We start from the raw sequence: 19,094 nt of genomic DNA on the forward strand, positions 1-19,094 counted from the left end.
AGCTGAACTACAGCTGCCACCTGTTGCTCAGTGAAACCATATGTCCAAGCCAGGCCTTGAAAAGCTGCTTGATTGATTCTTCCTTCTGTCAGCCAGTCCTTTAGCCACTCCTTCAAAATATGTTATCTGATCCAGCCATACTGAATTCTTTTCCTCTATGGCAAAGGCTAGCACTCATGGACCTTCTGTGTCCTGGCTCTGTCATCCCTGCCCATTCCTGTCCTCTTAGCCCTTTCCTAAGACAGCATCACACACACACACCCCACTTTGCTCTGTGCCTGAAATAAATGCCCCACTGTCACTGTCCATTGAAAATTCCTTCATTTCCCCACACAGCCCAGTGCCACCTTATGCATAAAGCTCTGACTTGTGTCTGTGTACCAAATCCTTTATGCCTCTCTGTCCTCAAGCATTTTCATATGGAGTGTATGCATGAAATATTTGATAAAGTTAATATCTAGATGGATGAATGCAAAGTTTGATCTTTGGAGCATCAGCCCCCAGAAATATGAGTCCAAGAATTACGCAGGCTGAGATGAGACTGACAGAATCCAACCTAATCAAATTCTCCCCACTGATATTTGAAACCAGTGACTTCTGCTATTTATAGCTTCCAAAGCTTCACTTTCATTTGGTGATTCAACTGATTATCATCACGTTTGCACCAAGTTTTTAACTTAAAGCTATTCTGAAACATAAGTAGTCAACTCAGTTGTTTATGATTACTTCAGGCAAGCTTCTTGAGAAGTAGATAAAATTTAGAAAGAAGAAAATTTGTGTTGCTAGAAAAGGAATATATTAAAAAGGAATTTATAAACACAGTAGACTACCAGAGGGATCCAAGAGTTAATGTTACCCCCAGAAGTTAATCATTAGCTCCTTATTCACCATAAATAGCCATGTAAGTACAAATGAAGGTTGTGACAGTAGGGAGACTTTCTGAGAACAATATTTATGCCATAGAAGAAGTCAACTCATGATGTTCCATGAAGTTAAGACATTAAATTGCTTGCGTCTTTTGGGGAAAATACTCTTACAAGAACCACATAAACCTAAAAACGTGTTTACTAGGGACTCAGATGAACCATGGAAGTTAACTTTTAAAGAATCTTCATTGTACCCCTTCAAATGGAAAAGCTTATTTACTGGGACCTTTTGTGGAGGAAATGTTTCTAAATATACTGGTTATGTCCTGAGCAGATCACAAGAATATCTTTTAGCATTTTTTGCAAGCACGACATTATTCCCTAGCAGCTCTGATGCAGAGGGGCTACTGAGGTACCAAGGTGACTATACTCAGAGCTGTCCTGTCCTGCCTAGTCTCTGGGTCTCATCTACAAGGTGAAACACTGAAGCTAAATGGTCTTTAGATGGTTGCTTCCGATTAAGTGAGGTATCTACTCCAGAGTTCAAGTATACATTACTTTATCAAATAAAAATTATTGGATATGCTTTACAGCTCATGGGGCCTTACCCACCCCTCTCCCTGTACGTGTGTGTGTGTGTGTGTGTGTGTGTGTATGTGTGTGTGTGTGTGTGTGTGTGTGTGTTGGTACTGGGGTTCAAACTCAGGGTCTTGCACTCTCATCTGGCTTTTCTGCTCAAAGCTGTTACTCTACCACTTGAACCATATCTCCTTCACTTCTGAATTTTTGCTGGTTAATTGGACATAAGAGTCTGGGGGAGGGGCTGGGAAGGTGGCTCAGTGGTAGAGTGCTTGCCTTGCATGCCTGAGGCCCTGGGTTCGATTCCTCAGCACCACATAAGCAAAAAGAAAAAAGCCGGAAGTGGTGCTGTGGCTCAAGTGGTAGAGCACTAGCCTTGAGCTGAAGAGCTGAGGGACAGTACCCAGGCCCAGAGTTCAAGCCCCACGACTGGACCCCCCCCAAAAAAAGTCTGGGAGACTTTTCTGATTGGTCTGGCTTTGAACCAGGAGTGTCAGATTGCAACCTCCTGAATAGCTAGATTTTTAGGCATGAACCACTGGCACCTGGATTTCTGGGCCTTATTCTTTTTAAGTCCCAAACTTATAGATTTTTCTTCTCTGTGATGTGTTCATTTGGTAATTGGAAACTAATCATTTCAACACTCTTGTCACTCCACTCATCCACTTCATCAAGTAAGGATCTGTACTTAATTTATATCCATATGCAGATTCATACATATAAACTGTGTGCAAAGCCTTCTAAAGGCAAAACAAGCCCCACTAAGTCCCTCTGAATTACGCAGCTAATGACAATTGGCAATTGAGGCTGTGGAAAATCACTTTGTGCATCCAGAGCCTGAATGAGACTCAAGCAAATAGCATAGGCTAGATTGAATTCACAGGACATATTATAGAAGCACTTAATGAGCTCAGAAAAGGATGCTACGTGCTTACCCAGTGATGCTAATAAAAGACCCTTTCCCCAAGCCTTCCATGACAATGCTCTGCTAATTTTCTCAAAAAGATTCTGCTCTCGTGGTGAGTCACTGCCCTTTTACTGGCATTATTTTAATGATAGGAGATAGAAGAAAAGGTCACAATTTAGATCAATGCCATCTTTGGATGACAGAGTGGGTGAGTCACCAAACGAATTAACAGTGAAGCGTGGTTACCATTTTTGCTGTCACTACTCTCCCTGATATTCTGTATAAACACATTCAATAAGGTGTTTCAAGAGTCTTGGTTGCTAGGTATCGGCCTCATTCAAAGCTCTTCATGTTAGCCAGGAAAAGAACTATGGAAGTTTTTCAGGATATATTAAATTTACCATGAAGCAATCAAAAGGCTCAGATGTCTGTAGTTGACAACCACTCTGGTGACTAATGTAAAATTTAAAAGCAAGAAAGAAATTCCAAGTTGCAAGAACTTAGGCATCATCTTAAGCATTCCTCTTACTTTATAGACAATCTGCGATGTTATACCTCACCAAAGAAGATACACTGACTGACTTGTCATAAGTAAGATGCGTAGAGTTCTGTGTCCCCAGGGGCTTATCAATTAAAACTACCATGAGGACTTGGAGATATGGCTCGCGTGGTAGGGCACCTGCCTAGTAACAATCAAGCCCCAAGTTCAAACTTTAGGATCCCCCAAAAAAGTAAAATAACTTAAAAACATGAGATAACACTACACACCTTTTAGAGTGGCTAAAATCCCAAATACTGACAAGATCAAATACTGGTGAATCTAAGGTTCAAGAGGAACTCTAATCATTGCCAATAGCGATGCAAAAGGGAACAGCACTTTGATGGCTTCTAACTAAAGTAATAATACTCTTTTTTTTTTGTCGGGCGTGGGGTCTGAACTCTGGGCCTGGGTGCTGTCCCTCAGCACTTCAGCTCAAGGCTAGCGTTTTACCACTTGTGCCACAGCGCCACTTCTGGTTTTTTCTGCTTATGTGGTGCTGAGGAATTGAACCTAGGGCCTCATGCATGCAAGGCAAGCACTTTACCACTGAGCTACCTTCCCAGCCCAGTAATCATACTCTTAACATACAACCCAGCAACCTGTTTGGTATATATCAAATGAGTTGAAAAATTTTGTTCACCCAGTAACTGGCATGTGAATTGACAGTAACTTTAGTCATAATCATCTAAATGTAAAAGTACCCAAGATGTCCTTTCAAAGGTAAATGGTCCGTGAAAATACACACAATGTACAACAGCAAGAGCAAAACCTAATACAAACGATGGACTTTGGCTGAGAAAATCCATGGATGTCTGTTTTTGTTGATGGTAGGTCAGATTGAGGTAGGTCAAAGTTTTATGGAAATGCTGTACTTAGATGTAAATTGTGTTACAAGCGTAAAACTCCTTTAAAACAATTAAATACATTTGTTAAAATGATGTAGTTTTTATTTAGGAGAGTTTCCAACTCAATGATTTTGGATGAGGAAATACAACATAGCCCACTGGGTTAGCTGGCAAGGGAGTGTGACAGGGTCCCAGAAAACCCATTAAACATTCTTTAGAACATGAATGATAATCACTTTACCCCAAAAGGAGTTGATAGTACACGAGGAAGATGTCATTAAGTAACACATTACACGTTCATGGTGAAAATAGTTCAACTTACCAATGCTTATTTTGTTTAAATACATGCATGTATTAGAAAATGAAGCCAGAGTTCAGGAAGCTTGTGCCTTGAGTTCAATTTGACAATAAAACATTAGTTGAATGGTTTACATTGGAATTACAGATAATCATAAAGTTATGTGAAGGTTGTAAACAAGTCTTTAGTACTAGTAACAAACAAAGCACAAAGGAAGTGACAACATAAATGTAATCCGTTGTTATTGTAGACTCGTTACAGATTAAACTTGGAAAACTCACTATACTGACAGAAAGAACATACATCTCCCCAATGAAAATTACATCTGCTGGGGCTGGGATGGTGGCTCAGTGGTAGAGCGCTTGCCTTGCATGCATGAGGCCCTGGGTTCCATTCCTCAGCACCATATAAAGAAAAAAAGCCAGAAGTGGCGCTGTGGTTCAAGCGGTAGAGCACTAGCCTTGAGCTGAAGAGCTGAGGGACAGCACCCAGGCCCAGAGTTCAGGCCCCACGACCAGACCCCAAAAAAAAAAAAAAAAGAAAATTACATCTGCTTCTGAGATAGATAGTCCTATGTGATGGGATCAGACACAAAGAATATGTTGAGAGCAGAGACAGACACCATTCTGCCACTAGTGTTCTCCTTCATTAGACCCAGCTGCCTCAGAGGCTCAAGGAAACAGAAAGCCTGTACTAGTGGGAAACTAAATAGGACTCTAAAATGGGGCCAAAAGGTGATACTCATTCAGTCAACACATGCATTAGCTATCTACTCTGTGATAAGCACAGAGCTAGGCACTGAGTCCATAGAGTAGGAGCAATAGTAATTGGCATCATAGCCAATGATTTCTAGAACTGGATTTCTAGAACTCGCCTGTTAGGCATTAAGGATGAAGACAGGTCTGCTGACAACAGTTTTATGAAACTGCCCTTAAAATACTATGGTGTCATGGTCTGTGTTTTGACTACAAAAGGAGTGAATGAATGGCATGTTAATGAATGGCAGGTTAGACTATTGTGTATTAGACTCCTGTGGAACCCATCACAAATAAACTCAGTGCTTTAAAACAATAGAAATTTATGCTAGAGCATCAGGCTGTAGGGGGTGAGTTTTGGCTATAGCCAATGCAAAGTGGGGTCCTCAAGAACGGGCTCCACACAGGTACTCTAAGCTGAGCTCTAGTGTTGAGCCATACATGGCCCCTTTTGCCTGAGAAAAATTTGCCTGGCCCTTGAAAGGCATTGCTAACATTAGCCAGGGTCATATTTCAGCTGTTCACATCTTCCTGTTCTGACATGAATGAATGTGTCCCCTTCTTGAGGCTCCACACATCCTTAGCTTGCAGTTGCATCACTGAAATCTCTATCACAACATGGCCTTGTCCTCTTTAAACTCAACCTGCTTTTTTTTTTAGGAATATATGGGTTGCTGTTAGGCTATTAGGTACTATCAAGCATTCGCTCATCCAATTAAACTCTTCTGCAAACTGACCATTGAATTACATCTTTTCCCATGTATGGTAATAAGTATTCACTTTTGTCATATAAAATAATATTCCTAAACTGGGCACTGGTGGCTCACACCTGTAATCCTAGCTACTCAAGAAGCTGAGATTCAAGGATAGCAGTTCAAAGTCCACCTGGGAAGGAAAGTCCATGAGACTCTTATCTCAAATAACCTACTGAGAAAAATCTGGAAGCAGTGCTATGGCTCAGTGGTAGAGCTAGCCTTGAACAAAAAGAGGCTGAGGGACAACACCCAGGCACCGAGTTCAAGGCCCAGGATTGGAGATAGATATAGATATAGATTGATGGATAGAATCTATCTATCCATACATATATAGAGGCGTATATGTCTATGAAATAAAGAGGATGTATCTTTTTTTACACCTACCCAAAGGACCTTATGATAAATCCATTGGTCCTCCTGAGAGATTCAGGATACTGCCAACTGAAATCTTAATACTCCTCTGCCAGGTTCTGGGGAAGAGACTACAGTTGTCGTTGTTGTTTTATTGCAGTACTTAAGACTTTGAACTCAGAGTCTCACACTACCATTTGAGGCATGCCACCACATAACTTTTTGTTTTATTTTTTGTGATTGGGTGTAACTATTTTTGCCCTAACTGGCCTGGGACTGGGATCCTCCCTTCTAAGCCTCCTGTGGAACAAAAATTATAGACATATATTACCATGCCCAGCTTGTTTGAGATGGCATTTTATTAACTTTTCACCTGAGCTGTCTTCAAACCATAATCCTCCAAACCTTTCCTCCTAAGCAGTTGAGATGCTAGGTGTGAGGATCACATCCAGCCTAGACATGGCCATTTTTTGTGCTGCATGTTATTATTCTGTCTGCTACACCAGATTGAGTGATGGTTGTGCTGAGGGAAGTGGGATAGCCTGCCACCATGACAGCTTTCTCCCCACTACAGCTGTAATTCTTGCCCACATGCAAAATGGCAGAGCTGCTGGCTGTGCTCTGCAGGCATGGTCTCTAGATTTTGCCATTGGTGAGTTTTCTTAGCAGGTAGTGATTATAATCCATCCTCCATCAGACATAAGTCCCAAAGACCTACCTGTACTGTCTCTCCTTCCTGCTCTTCTGATCAGACATATTCATTAGAAAGAATTAGCTGGCATCCTTGGGAGCCCTGAAAGGAGCTAGAGTACCACCAACAGGCGGTTCCAGGGAACAGGATGTAGGGCACAGGCCATGCCAGACATCTCCAAGGATTTTCTCTTTTCATCTTTATTAGCCACAAGTATTTGTCAACCTTACTCCTTTAGTAGTATTGGAAGATTATTTGTGCCGTCCCCCCCCCCCCCAGCAAAAATTAAAACCAGAGGCTATAGGGCTAGCTTTGTTTTTTCTCCCACATCAATTCCGACAGGCCCATCTCAGGTGAACTGTAACAATCCTCCCACAGACCCCCAGTCAGTCCTTAAGCATGCCCTACATGATCTACATGCCCTGTATCAAATCTTATCTTTTCCTTGACAGTTCTGTACCTAGTCTGCATAACACAAAGAAACAAACACACTTAAAAGGTAAGGTCTGTATATACTGTACATGTTATAAACAGAGAGACAGGCAAACAAATACATTTTTTTAAAAATCAGATGTTAATAAAATTATTAAATGAACCAGGACACATCCAAGTCACACTATGGACACTTTTAATGACAACAGATGGCAAATTTGTACAAATTATAGTCCAGGATATAATGCGAACAAAACCCATCCAGATAAGGACTAGAAAAGCATCACTTAATGCAAGTCAACCTGATGTGAGTAACTAAGAACTCCCACACCCCTGGTGATAATGATCCAAGGCTTGAGATGCAGCACATGACCTAATTCCTCTAGTCTGCCTGCTAGGCAATACTACGGCATAGGCACTGAAACTAGTGACCTAAGGATTCTAACACTCTCAGCATCAATGTTAAGGAAGAGCTCAAAACAGGTTCACCATACAAAACTCAAATGAGAATGTGCAAACTTTCTCTGCAAACTGTAAGGTGCTGTGCAGATGTTGTTAGCTATTGCTATAATCTGTGTTCAGTGAGATGTCACTGAACAGGAAATAGTAAGACTATAGTCTGTATAACTGATGAATGTGACTTCTAGAACATCTTAAAAGAAGCACAAATAATTTATTTCAAATACATGTAGGCACCACACAGGTAAGGAAACTGATCTGTAGGAATACTGGACAACTCTACGGAATCTACAAAGTAGTAAGCTAGCCAAAGGTAATGTGCCACTAAAAATCATTCTAAGGGGACCCTTTCCCCCCTGCTAAAGGTAAAAAAAAAAAAGACATACAATTATCAATGCATAATTCTGCACAACTCTTGTAAAAAGTACATTAAAAACAGAAAAATTTGAGTTGACAGTTCCACATGACACTGGTGAATGACATAGAGCACTTGACAGCAAAAAAAAAAAAAAAACCTGTTACTGACAAATGACAAATTTTGTGCCTGATACAACAGTCTATTTCACTTGGGCATAAATTAAACAACAAACAAATTTTTCTGCAGACAGGAAATACAGACTAGATACATTGTAAACAGGATTTTTTTGTCATATGTACCTTCAGCTTTAATCTTCCTTTAGGAACAATTTTCCAACTTAACTAATTCTTGTGGTCTTGTTAGGTACCCCAGCTGTATATATAAAATGGGTATAAAAATGCAAAATGAACATGGTAATCAGCTGCTTCTTTTGTGTCTGCCAGTGCTAATGGTTGAATCCAGCGTTTTGAGCGCTTGCTTGGCTTTTCTGCTCAAGGCTAGTGCTATACTATTTTTTCAGATTAATTAGAAGTCTCACAGATTTTTCTGCCTTGGCAGGCTTCAAACTGTAATCCTCAGATCTCATCCTCCTGAGTACCTAAGATTACAGGCGTGAGCCACCAGTACGTGACTAGTTGCTTCTTTTGACGAAAGGCAATATGATACTCCCAATAAAACATTCCAATCATTATATTTCTGTTGGATTCCTAGGAATCTGTAGAGATTTCAGGGTATTTTTCCAGGTATTTTTTAATTGTACAAAATAATGGATTTCATTATGATATTTTAATCCAGGGTTTCTTTAATAGTGTATTTCAAATTCTTTATCAATAACCCAATTCCAAATTTTACTACTATATTTAAAATGGTATTCATCTGATGAGCTAATGATATCTGATGTATTCCACGCAGAGTGCTCATTTTTCAGCATAGTGGGGGAAAAGGGTTCCATAATGGGGGACAAATGAGGTGACGAAGGTACTGTTAGTAACAGGAGCTGAATCAGTAGCTTAGACTGACACTTCAAGTCATATTTTCTAATTGAGGTTAGTGTTTCATTAGTTTCCAAACAGCAGTGAACACAGACGTACCTTAAAATTGTACTTTCCCCTGCTATACATCATGACCTATATACATTGTGCAAGAGGAAGCCAGTGAGACATTAGGAAAACAAATCCATTTGTCAAATACTTAACACAGTTAACAGCAGCAAGATGATGTCATAACAGTTAAAACTCTAAGAAAAACTAAATGCTTTGAAAACAAACTATTTTGTAACAACTCTAAATATCAACCTCAGCATCTCATTTTAAGGTTTAAATGTTGTTCCATAGTTTTGCATATATTCCTACTTATTTTTAGGGAAACTATCCATTATCAGTATGTACTTAGCAAATACCTGAAGTCAAGAAAAGAATTCAGCACTGACATTCATTATATGTTACAAAACATCATGTTCAAAGTATAAGAAAATTGTTGATATTGTATAAAATAAGGTGGATATTCCTAAATACAATAGGCCATCTAATGAGGGAACCATTTAGAAAGCTACCACATAACCAAGATTTAAACATCATTATACTAAAATTGTACTCTTAACCAAAGAGAAAGAGCTGACATTTTGAGTACCTGCCAAAAGACATTTAAACTATAGACTTTAACCTTAATCAAGAATTTTAAACTATCCTGGAAGAGTCACAGTGCTTTTGTTATTTCTGTTAACAATTAAACACAAACATGTAGTTGGCTTTCATTCTTCCTCCTTTTGATTCCTCTAGTCCAGGTCTACAACATAAAAAATACTAACAATGGGTAAATTCATAATGGCAAACGCTAGAGTTTTTACTAACAGAAAATTTGAATTTTATATTATTTTATTTTTAACTGACACCAAAACTATATGTACTTAGTATTTTGATAAATGTCTATAATATAGAATGTTTAAATTAGATTATATGTGTCCATCTCCTCAAAAGTTATTTCTTTATGATGAAAGAAATTAGACATTTGAATTTTGAGAGGTTAGATAGAATGTACTTTTTAAGATAAGGAGCAAACAATTACTCATCTTAAAAAAATGCAAACATCTTATCAGATAAAGCTGTTAGACTCTGAACTTAAACCAAACTTTTAGGGTCTGGATCTCACATTTAAGAAACATTTTTCAAAACTGCACACAGACTATAAATCAAAAAAGTTGTTTTCTCCAAGTGGCAACATTTTGAATAATGCTTATTCCTAGTGAAATATGCATTTTGATATTTTTAACCATGAATGCAGAAACATCTTGTGGTTTCATAATGAGAAATAAACATTTGGGGGGGGGGGGTCAGTAGGCTTTTTTATTACACACAAATGGCTACAGATTAAAAGGATAGTAAAATCAGAGTAGGTGTATTTCATAGAAAAGGACTTCAAGAATTACCTAACTATATATTACTACAGATAGGTTATTATTTTTTAAAGTAGCAATAGGCCAGATCTCAACAATGCATGTTAGATGATATTTTCATTGTTGTTTACATTGTCACCGTACAAAAATGAACAATTGAGCTGGACAGCAGTGGCTCACGCCTATAATCCTAACTACTCCGGAGGCTGAGATCTGAGAAGTTCAAAGCCAACCTGAGCAGGGAAGGTTGTGAGATTCTTATCTCTAATTAACCACCAGAAAACAGGAAGTGGCATTGTGACTCAAGTGGTAGAGCGCTCACCTTGAGCTGAAGATCTCAGGTCCAGAGTTCAAGCCCCATGACCAACAAAAAAAAAAAAAGAAAAATAACCAAAAAAAAAAAAAACAAGAAAAAAAATGAACAAACACTTGAGAATGTGAATGCCTGTCATATATACTTTATTTTTTTAAGTAATAGTAGGAAAAATGAAACAATTTAAAAAAAGCATTTCCAGAAGCCATGTAACACAAATCAATATTGAAGGAACAAAAGGTTGGTCTGAAAAGCACAAAGTTGGCATCCTGCTCCTATCTTGTTCTCTAAATCCTACAGTCAAAGTCTTTTGCTGTGGCTTAGCCTAGTTTTGTACTGGCTAGCGATTACACTTTCTGTGAACTTTCTCTAAGATGATGAGACTAAGTAGAGTGTCCATAATTTAAGCAAATTTCTATAGGAAATTAAAACCACAAATCCAAGTAGCTTCTATCCTCATGTCAGGGAAGGTGTTCCAGTGTAGACTAAACTTTAGACTTGCTTCACAATACACAGCTTAGTATGTCCAGAGCAGTAGAACATTGAAGCAAAAGATAAAAATGCTATAAAACATTTTTGTTTTAGCATCATTAAATTCTTCCCAGAAAAATGGGTGCCTTGTTTAACAAATTTACTTTACTTAATTTTAATGTACTAATTTTACATTTGCAAATGAGAGATTCATAAAGTCAAAATTGAGTATACAAACCACTGTATTAAATGGGTCCAAATATATACTAGTCAAATATGTCCTTATGACTGAATTTACTATGAACTTTCAATTTATTCAAATAAATATGTATTCATTATCCATACCCCAGAAGCATTTGCTATATTTTTAAAAATCCGTTTATCACTAGCAGAAAGTAATGTTCACATTAATCCTGTTTGCCTTCACGCCACTGACGTGAGCCTTCATTCCAGGCCACATACACAAAGAGCGCCAGCACAACATGAACCGCCACCACCGCTACAATTGCCGCATAAAAATAGCTGTCTCTGTTGGACATTCCAAGTGCACCTATGAAGAGAAAAAAATAATTTTCATCTTATTCCCAGACATACAATGAACAATGCGTACTAACTCATTAGATATATTCATTATACCTAATTCTTACTAGGTACATGTTTATTTAACTGAAATTATTGTAGATGGCAAAATAATCCTATTGATGCATGTCCATGTATCAGGAGTAGGCTTGATCTCAGGGCCTAAGTACTGCCTCTTAGGATTTTTGTACTCTAGGCTAGAGCTCTACCACTTGAGTTAAAGTTCCAATTCTGGCTTTTGGGAGTTATTTGGAGATAGGAGTCTCAGGGAATTTCCTGCAATTACTGGCTTCGAACCTTGATTCTCAGATCTCAGCCTTCAAAGTAACTAAGATTACAGGCATAAGCATTCTGCACATGGATTTTATACTAAAATATCATTTTAAATCTTAATTTAAAACTGTGTGGAAGAGCTTTGATCTTTAAAAGGAGAATTCCTTTTCTTTCCCTTCCAGTATCTGACACCGAAAATCTATTCTCTTAAATTCTTCCTCCCATCTCTGGCCAATCGTTATTCTCAATGGGATAGGAGAACATGTCTAAGATCTTCTATAAGCAACCGTAAATAAATGCCCAATAGAAATAATTACAAAAGCTGAGACTGCTCATTCATTAAAAACAAATCGAAATACAAAACAGTAACACCACATTTAAAGGTTAAAAAAATCATAAAAATTGAAAATTGGGGGGAATTGTTTTAAAGATTACCTTCAAATATATATGATTTTGTTGTAAAATAGAGCCCAATTGGGACAGTAATCATTAAAGCTGTGAAAAATAACAGTGTCTTCAAAGTCGAAGCTAAGGAACCTTCATTTCTAAAATAAAACATAAAATAATCAAAAATTTCATCCAATTATTCCTGAATTTCCTTAACACAATGAACAGAGAGCAGAGATTTACAAAACACAGTGCAACGGAAGAGCTATCACAGGCAAGATGTCTGAAGATCAACCTTAGCTATGAGTAGAAAAGTACCCACCTTTAACAGAGTGCAATTCAATTCCAATGTGGTCCTTTCACATCCAAAAATCAAAGGAAATTCTCATTCCAACTCACTAGGTATTCAAGTCCAGAATGCCCAGCCCAGGCATAGTAACCAGAGAGAGAATCAGGTCCCCAAAATACAAAGTCGAAGCTGGAACTTGGCGCAGCCAACAGCCGTCTGCCACTAAAGCCGTGGCCATGCATCAGCAAATGTGGCATCATGGTCCAGGTGGAAGAATAATGGCTCCGATAGTGGATTCAATATTGTATGTACCGAACTCCTGACTGAAAACATCTCTGATCCAGTCTGTTTTGGCGACAAATGCCATCCCTCCCTCCCCATGGGAGTCCTGTCCGGCTGCACCCCCAGCAGGTCCCTACCAGCCAGCAACCAAATGCACTCCACTCCAAAAGAAACTGCACCTTCTCACATTGGAAGCACCCTGTGCCTAGGATAAATACAAATCCAGGACGGCGAACTCCCACTGCGCTCCTCTGCGGCAAATATGGCGGCCCACCCTGGCCCCGCCCCACCTCGCCTCACCTCCCAATCAGCTAGTGTTCAGAGATGCCAGGAAACAAGTGATCGTGATTGTGACTTCCCACATTAGAATTATCCTCTGGCAAGGTAATGTGGAAATTCCAACTCACGAAAACTCAGTCCTTTTCTTCATAGAAAGCCCAATACCTCCTCCCCACCCCCTCCCCCGATACCCTCCCACTGCCGTCCCCTGCATCATAGACTTAGAGCAGCCATTGTAGCCCAATCCACGTACCATGTGACTGACCACATGTATAGAATTGACTTCTGACCCAGCCTCACAAAATTTGCAATCCTGGGTAGAAAATATACCCTAACGCGGCAACATTTTCCCGTTCTTTTTGGCCGGTCTGGGGTTTAAACTCGGGACGTGGGCGCCATCCCTGAGGTTCTTTTGCTTAATGCTAGCATTTATTAAACTGGGGCACAGCTCCCCTTCCAGCTTTTTTTTTGAGGGGGAGGGGGGAGTAATATTGCCCCTCCCCTCCCTGCTGCACAACCTACCGTGACACTGAATATGATTTCCAATCAATAGGGCAACCCTGATACTAAAATTGACATAAAACCACCAAAACTTTCAAATGACCAAAGCAATATTGAAATAGTAAAGTCACACACTTTCAGTTACAATATTATCACAAAACTACACTAAAAAACAAAAATTGGTATGTGTTTGTACTTTGAGTCTTACAAACTTCCCTTGGATTTTTTTCGCTCAAAGTTGATGCTGTACAACTTGAGCCACATCACCACTAGAAATGGTAATTATTTTTTTCTTTTTATTCAAGAATTTATTAGAAGCACTTTTATTCACAAAATGCAAAATAATCTGTAGGTAAGAATGACATAAATGCATCATTCAGTGAATATTGGAGAATGATTGTTTTTATGTTTTCCCTATCAAATTTCTATACTCAGAGTTCTACGTGTTTCTCCTAAAAACTTATTGGTTATAGTTATAATGTGCCTATAAATCTACAAGTAAAAATATTAGATGGCAAAGAAAAACACACTAGGACGTGATAAATTATACAAGTCTCTGGGGATTCACACACACACAGTGAGGCCAAAGGAGGCTATTCTTAGGAAAAAAGAGCACAGAAGCACTGATCATATAAAATAGCATGTATCTAAATGAATCCAGAAAATGAGAATAAGAGGGGTTCTTTCTTGGTTGCTGTTTTTCTCTTCTTTTAGTCTTATTTATTCATTATCTATCTTTGTCAGAATAAGGAGGGGCACAGAAATTGTGGGACAATCATGAACTAATTCAGCAGGAAAAATCACTATGCTGAAAATGAGCTATACAACTCCTGGGGGAGGGTCAGGCGAGAAAAACTGGGAGAAAGCAAGGGAAGGAGTGACATTGTGCAAGAAGGAACACACTGTTTTACTCGACTTAAGTAACTGTAATCCCTCTGTATATCACCTGCATTCTAACAATAAAAATACATGAAGAAAGAAAAGGTTAAGAAGATTATTAAAGGGTATTTTAAACATATAACGCATCTAAATTCTTAGGAAAAAGAGCTAATACTCAAATACAAATTATGGGCTCCAGGTTATTACCTTTTATATATTCCTAAAAATAAAAGTTATGTTTTCCAATGTGTTAGGGACTATTCTTACATACTTCCCTTTAATATAAATTGCAAACCCTGAATAAAGTAAAAATAGTAGTTTATATTTACACATAAGTGACTATAACAAATAAATTTAGAAATGAAGATGGAAATCCAGTCTGTGCACCAAATTATATAATGAACACTCGTGCATAAACTTCCCATGTTGTCATTTTTATATTAAACCAAAAGTAATCATCAAAAAAGAAATACCACAAAAGCAGACACCATAAAATCTAGTTTACAATAGGATATATGTATTCCCTAGATTTGTTTGTATAAGTATATTCAATTATGTTTGCACAAAGACACATCACTTAACACATTTCTCCAAATATGTCCTATCCAATGACATAAATTATCAGAACATATAGCATATTTTAAAATTACATGCTCTGTATATATGTCAGAATTTAAATATTTAGTGCTACAATAAATAAGTCCTAACACTTTCTTTTTGTCGGTTGTGGGGCTTGAACTCTGGGCGTGAGTGCTGTCCCTGAGTCATCAGCTCAAGGCAAGCGCTCTAACACTTCAGCTACAGTGCCACTTCCAGTCCTAACATTTTCTTCACGTACAGCAATGGCTCATCTTTTACCATACCTCAGTCTGGTTGCTACTGACTTATATTACTGCTATTCAATAAACACAAGTTCTGTTAAACTGAGCTCTACTCATAAATTTCAAGAATATATTGTGACCATAATGAGTAAAGAGGATAAGCACTTGTGAATCTACAAAAAAAAATTAGTCAGTCATTACCAGAGAAAATAAGGGTTGACTGATTGTTATCTGGCCTGACTTACAAATGTGTATTATCCGGTCTTGCTTCTAGTCACTACATACTCCAAATAGAATATACATAATAACTTATGACATAAATTCAATTTCTTTTAATCACTATCTTTACATTGAACTTTAAAATTTTACCTGGGCTAGAAGCTGGGAAGGTAGCTCAGTGGTAGAGCGCTTGCCTTGCATGCATGAGGCCCTGGGTTAGATTCCTCAGCACCACATATGCAAAAAGAAAAAAGCCGGAAGTGGCGCTGTGGCTCAAGTGGTAGAGCGCTAGCCTTGAGCTGAAGAGCTGAGGGACAGTGCCCAGGCCCAGAGTTCAGGCCCCATGACCAGACCCCCCCCAAAAAAAAAAAATTTTTAACTGGGCTAGAAGTGTAGCTCAGTGGTAGAATCCTCGTCTAGTATGTAGAAGCGTGTAGATTCAAACTTCACTAGGAAAAAAAATGAAACTAGAAAAAAAGATTAGTTTCTTTTAGGTATGGTGGTAATTTAGGATGAAGTTCAGTCATATACCAAAACAAGGCTAGACTCCAAGAAATGAATTGTTATACAACTATGTCATTTTGGAAACAGAAAACATACTACGAAAGCTTAAAAGTTACTAGACAATATAATCCTGGTAGACTACTATCAATGATTTGATTGACCATAACATCATTATGTGGTGCAGGATTGTATAAAGTCAAAGTTCAGTGTACAAATTTTCAAAAACTGGCTAATTTCTTGTAGTGTTTACACCACATTGACTCCATTTATCACAGGCCTTGGAATCAGTGGAGTTCGCCAAACGGCAGCTTCAACAGTAAACAATGTGCTCTAATTCTGTGGGGCAAGTTACTTATCTTTAGCCCAGGTTATAGTTTTCATAATAGCAAAGTACATGATTGGAGAAACTTAAGTATTAAGACATCACATCGTGTGCATAAGTGCCTTCACTGCACCTGACACAATAGACCTCAAAGACTGGTAGCCAGGATGATTGGTTAGAAACATGTGTTCTTTCTTAAAACTCCCATTCAGCCACCAGTTTCCATTTTGCTGACCCTCCCCTAAAAGAAACAGCCTCATACCAGAGCCAATCTGTACTCCTGTCACAGAAACCAATAATGTGTTAAAGTGGATGGTGCAGGTCCCAGGAGGAGAAAGAAGCCTGAGTTCTGTCCTCAGAGAGATTAACGTGAGTGCAGGGAAAGGACTGGAAAGATTCTTCACACAAACAAGAGCGAGAGGAAGTGCACAGACAGCAGCAGAAGTAAGCCTGCTGACCTGTCTCCCATGACCCGAAGTTCCTACTCCCCAACGGAAAAACTGGAGTCGGAGCAGGAGTGCAGACGCTGCAAGCTCCAACTTGCCAGCCGGCCCAAGGGTCTACATCCCTCTGACTACCCGGCTGTGCTGGGACCCCACTCCTGGTTAGGACCGCCCGCCTGGCAGATCGGACCCCGCTGCGGCTACCTGAACTCTGGTGGCTGCAGTGCATTCAGCGCGGCTTTGTCAAGACGATCCATGCTGTCGCTGTGCCGCTGCGAGACACTCTGGCCAGCGCACTGGAATCAAGCGTACTTTAAAAGCAAGCAAGTTGCAGGTTGGAGACCCGCTGTGCCAGAACTCTCCTGGCCTTCTGAGCAGCAGACTGAAGTGCGCGGGCGCGGCGCAGCGCAGTGACGCAACATTAAGGCGACGGCAGGCGCAGACGCAACGCGACTAATCACGTGACTTACCCACGGAAGGCGCGTTGGGCGCGGCCCACGGGAAGTGGCTTGGGCTCTAGGAGCAGGCCGGGTGAGTAGCCCAGCCACTCCACGTTGAGCCGAGATTTTCCGCGCAGCATAGCCGTCCCGGACAGGCGGCGACGTGGCCGCCCCCTGAGCGCGAACGATCACTGCTTGTGTGGGTCGCGGTCGCCCTTGGCCGAGCCGCGGGAGCGAGGCGATCGTAGCCGTGGAGCTGCGAGGACGGGCGACCTGACAGAGGAAGGCTCTGGTGCTAGGCAACTGAACAGTTTCCGAGGACAGCAACATAAAAAAGCAATACACATTATTCCACCAGTCCTTGAGCAAACGCTTCATTAATTAGTGCCCGCCTGCGATGGCGGTAAGCTGGGAGGACTTCGTTTAACACTTACCTGGTCTGCTCCGTCAAAACTAGGGAACTGCCCTCAGAAACAACCCTTGCTGAGACTGACTGTTCCAGGCTGCTAGCTGGTGACCCCAACTTCCACTTAAAGTTAGAAACATATTTTGCAGCTGCTCCGAAAGCCGCCAATGAGACAACAGGGCCTCAAATAGTAAGGACAGATGGGCCACCAGGCACACGCAACCCGAGAGGTATAAAACAGGGTGTGTAAAGCCCGGGTCAAGCTTAACAAAATTAGGTTGCCGCTGGCTGCTAGTAAGAGGCCAGCCCTTACATGGTCACAGCCTGGAAAGGGACGCTGACCACACATCTATTTTCTGCATCATAGGAATACAGAGGACACATCTGAAATCACGACCAAAACAGCACTTAGTGAGTTAGATCAGAGTAGCAGCATGAGCAGCCAGAGGCCGAGTTTTAGTTAAAACTTTATAATCCCTCTCTAGGCCTCAACAACATCCATAAGTGTGTAAAGAAGCACCTGCTATGAGGTAACAACTTGAGGCTTGACTTGAGGCCCAGGAACTAAGAATCTTCTTTCCACTCTTAAATAGCTGGGAAAAGTCAAAAGTGCCCTCTCACAGCATGCAAAAATTAAGAACTACAAATTTCAGCATAAATAAATGTGATCAAACCCCACCCACCCGTACTCATCTGTAATGTGTTCAAGTGTAATACTTGTGACAGAAATAGTATGGTGTACAAAGCCTAAAATATTCACCATATGGCCCTTTATAGGAAAACTTTGTGAACATACTTCTATAGATAATCATCATATGTTCTTATACCCCAACTGATTCAAAAACTGGTAACATAGGTTATGAGAACAAGTTTCAATTTTTTCTTTTTTTTTTTTTTTTGGTCAGTCATGGGGCTTGCACTCTGAGCCTGGGTGCTATCCCTGAGCTCTTCAGCTCAAGGCAAGAGCTCTACCACATGAGCCACAGTTTTCTGATGGTTAATTGGGAATAATAGTCTCACAGACTTTCTTGCCTGGGCTGGCTTCAAACCATGGTCCTCAGATCTCAGCCTCCTGAGTGGCTAGGATTACAGGTGTGAGCCACAGGCGCCCAGCTAATTTTCAATATTTTTATAACAAACTGAACAAACTAAATGTGTTTACTTGATATATCTACATCTACTTAAGACATCACTGTTTATTTGGGGGCACTAATTAAACCATATTGATGAGATGGTCCTGGTTATTTCATGAGAAAATACACAAAGGATTACTAAAAGCCAAAACTACAGTATATGTAGTAGACTGAATCTGAATCTTCTAAGTCATGGAATGCACACTAGGGAATAATCAACTAGAACAAATGTCTATAAAGACCCTTGTATATCCCTCCCCCACAGTATAACCCCTGCTTTCACTATATTTGATGTCGGTATAATTTGTGGAGGAGATGGGGAAA

General features: G+C 39.8%; 1 protein-coding gene across 2 annotated transcripts; it reads right to left on the reverse strand.

The window, feature by feature from the left end:
• Positions 1 to 10,671: 10,671 nt before the first annotated feature.
• Positions 10,672 to 17,371, reverse strand: Vma21 (vacuolar ATPase assembly factor VMA21). Of its 2 annotated transcripts, none has more exons than XM_042680376.1 (3): positions 17,262 to 17,371; positions 12,301 to 12,410; positions 10,672 to 11,563 (listed from the first exon to the last, which is right to left on the reverse strand). In XM_042680376.1, exons 1-3 carry the CDS (start codon positions 17,369 to 17,371, stop codon positions 11,421 to 11,423), a joined length of 363 nt encoding a protein of 120 aa, XP_042536310.1. In that variant the 3' UTR covers positions 10,672 to 11,420. The 2 variants fall into 2 exon arrangements, with proteins under 2 accessions (XP_042536310.1, XP_042536311.1); XM_042680377.1 differs by lacking the exon at positions 17,262 to 17,371 and adding an exon at positions 16,996 to 17,190.
• Positions 17,372 to 19,094: the final 1,723 nt, after the last annotated feature.

The sequence above is a fragment of the Dipodomys spectabilis genome, unplaced genomic scaffold (genome assembly GCF_019054845.1).
Source record: "Dipodomys spectabilis isolate Male_0828 unplaced genomic scaffold, ASM1905484v1 ptg000060l, whole genome shotgun sequence".
Lineage (NCBI taxonomy): Eukaryota > Metazoa > Chordata > Mammalia > Rodentia > Heteromyidae > Dipodomys > Dipodomys spectabilis.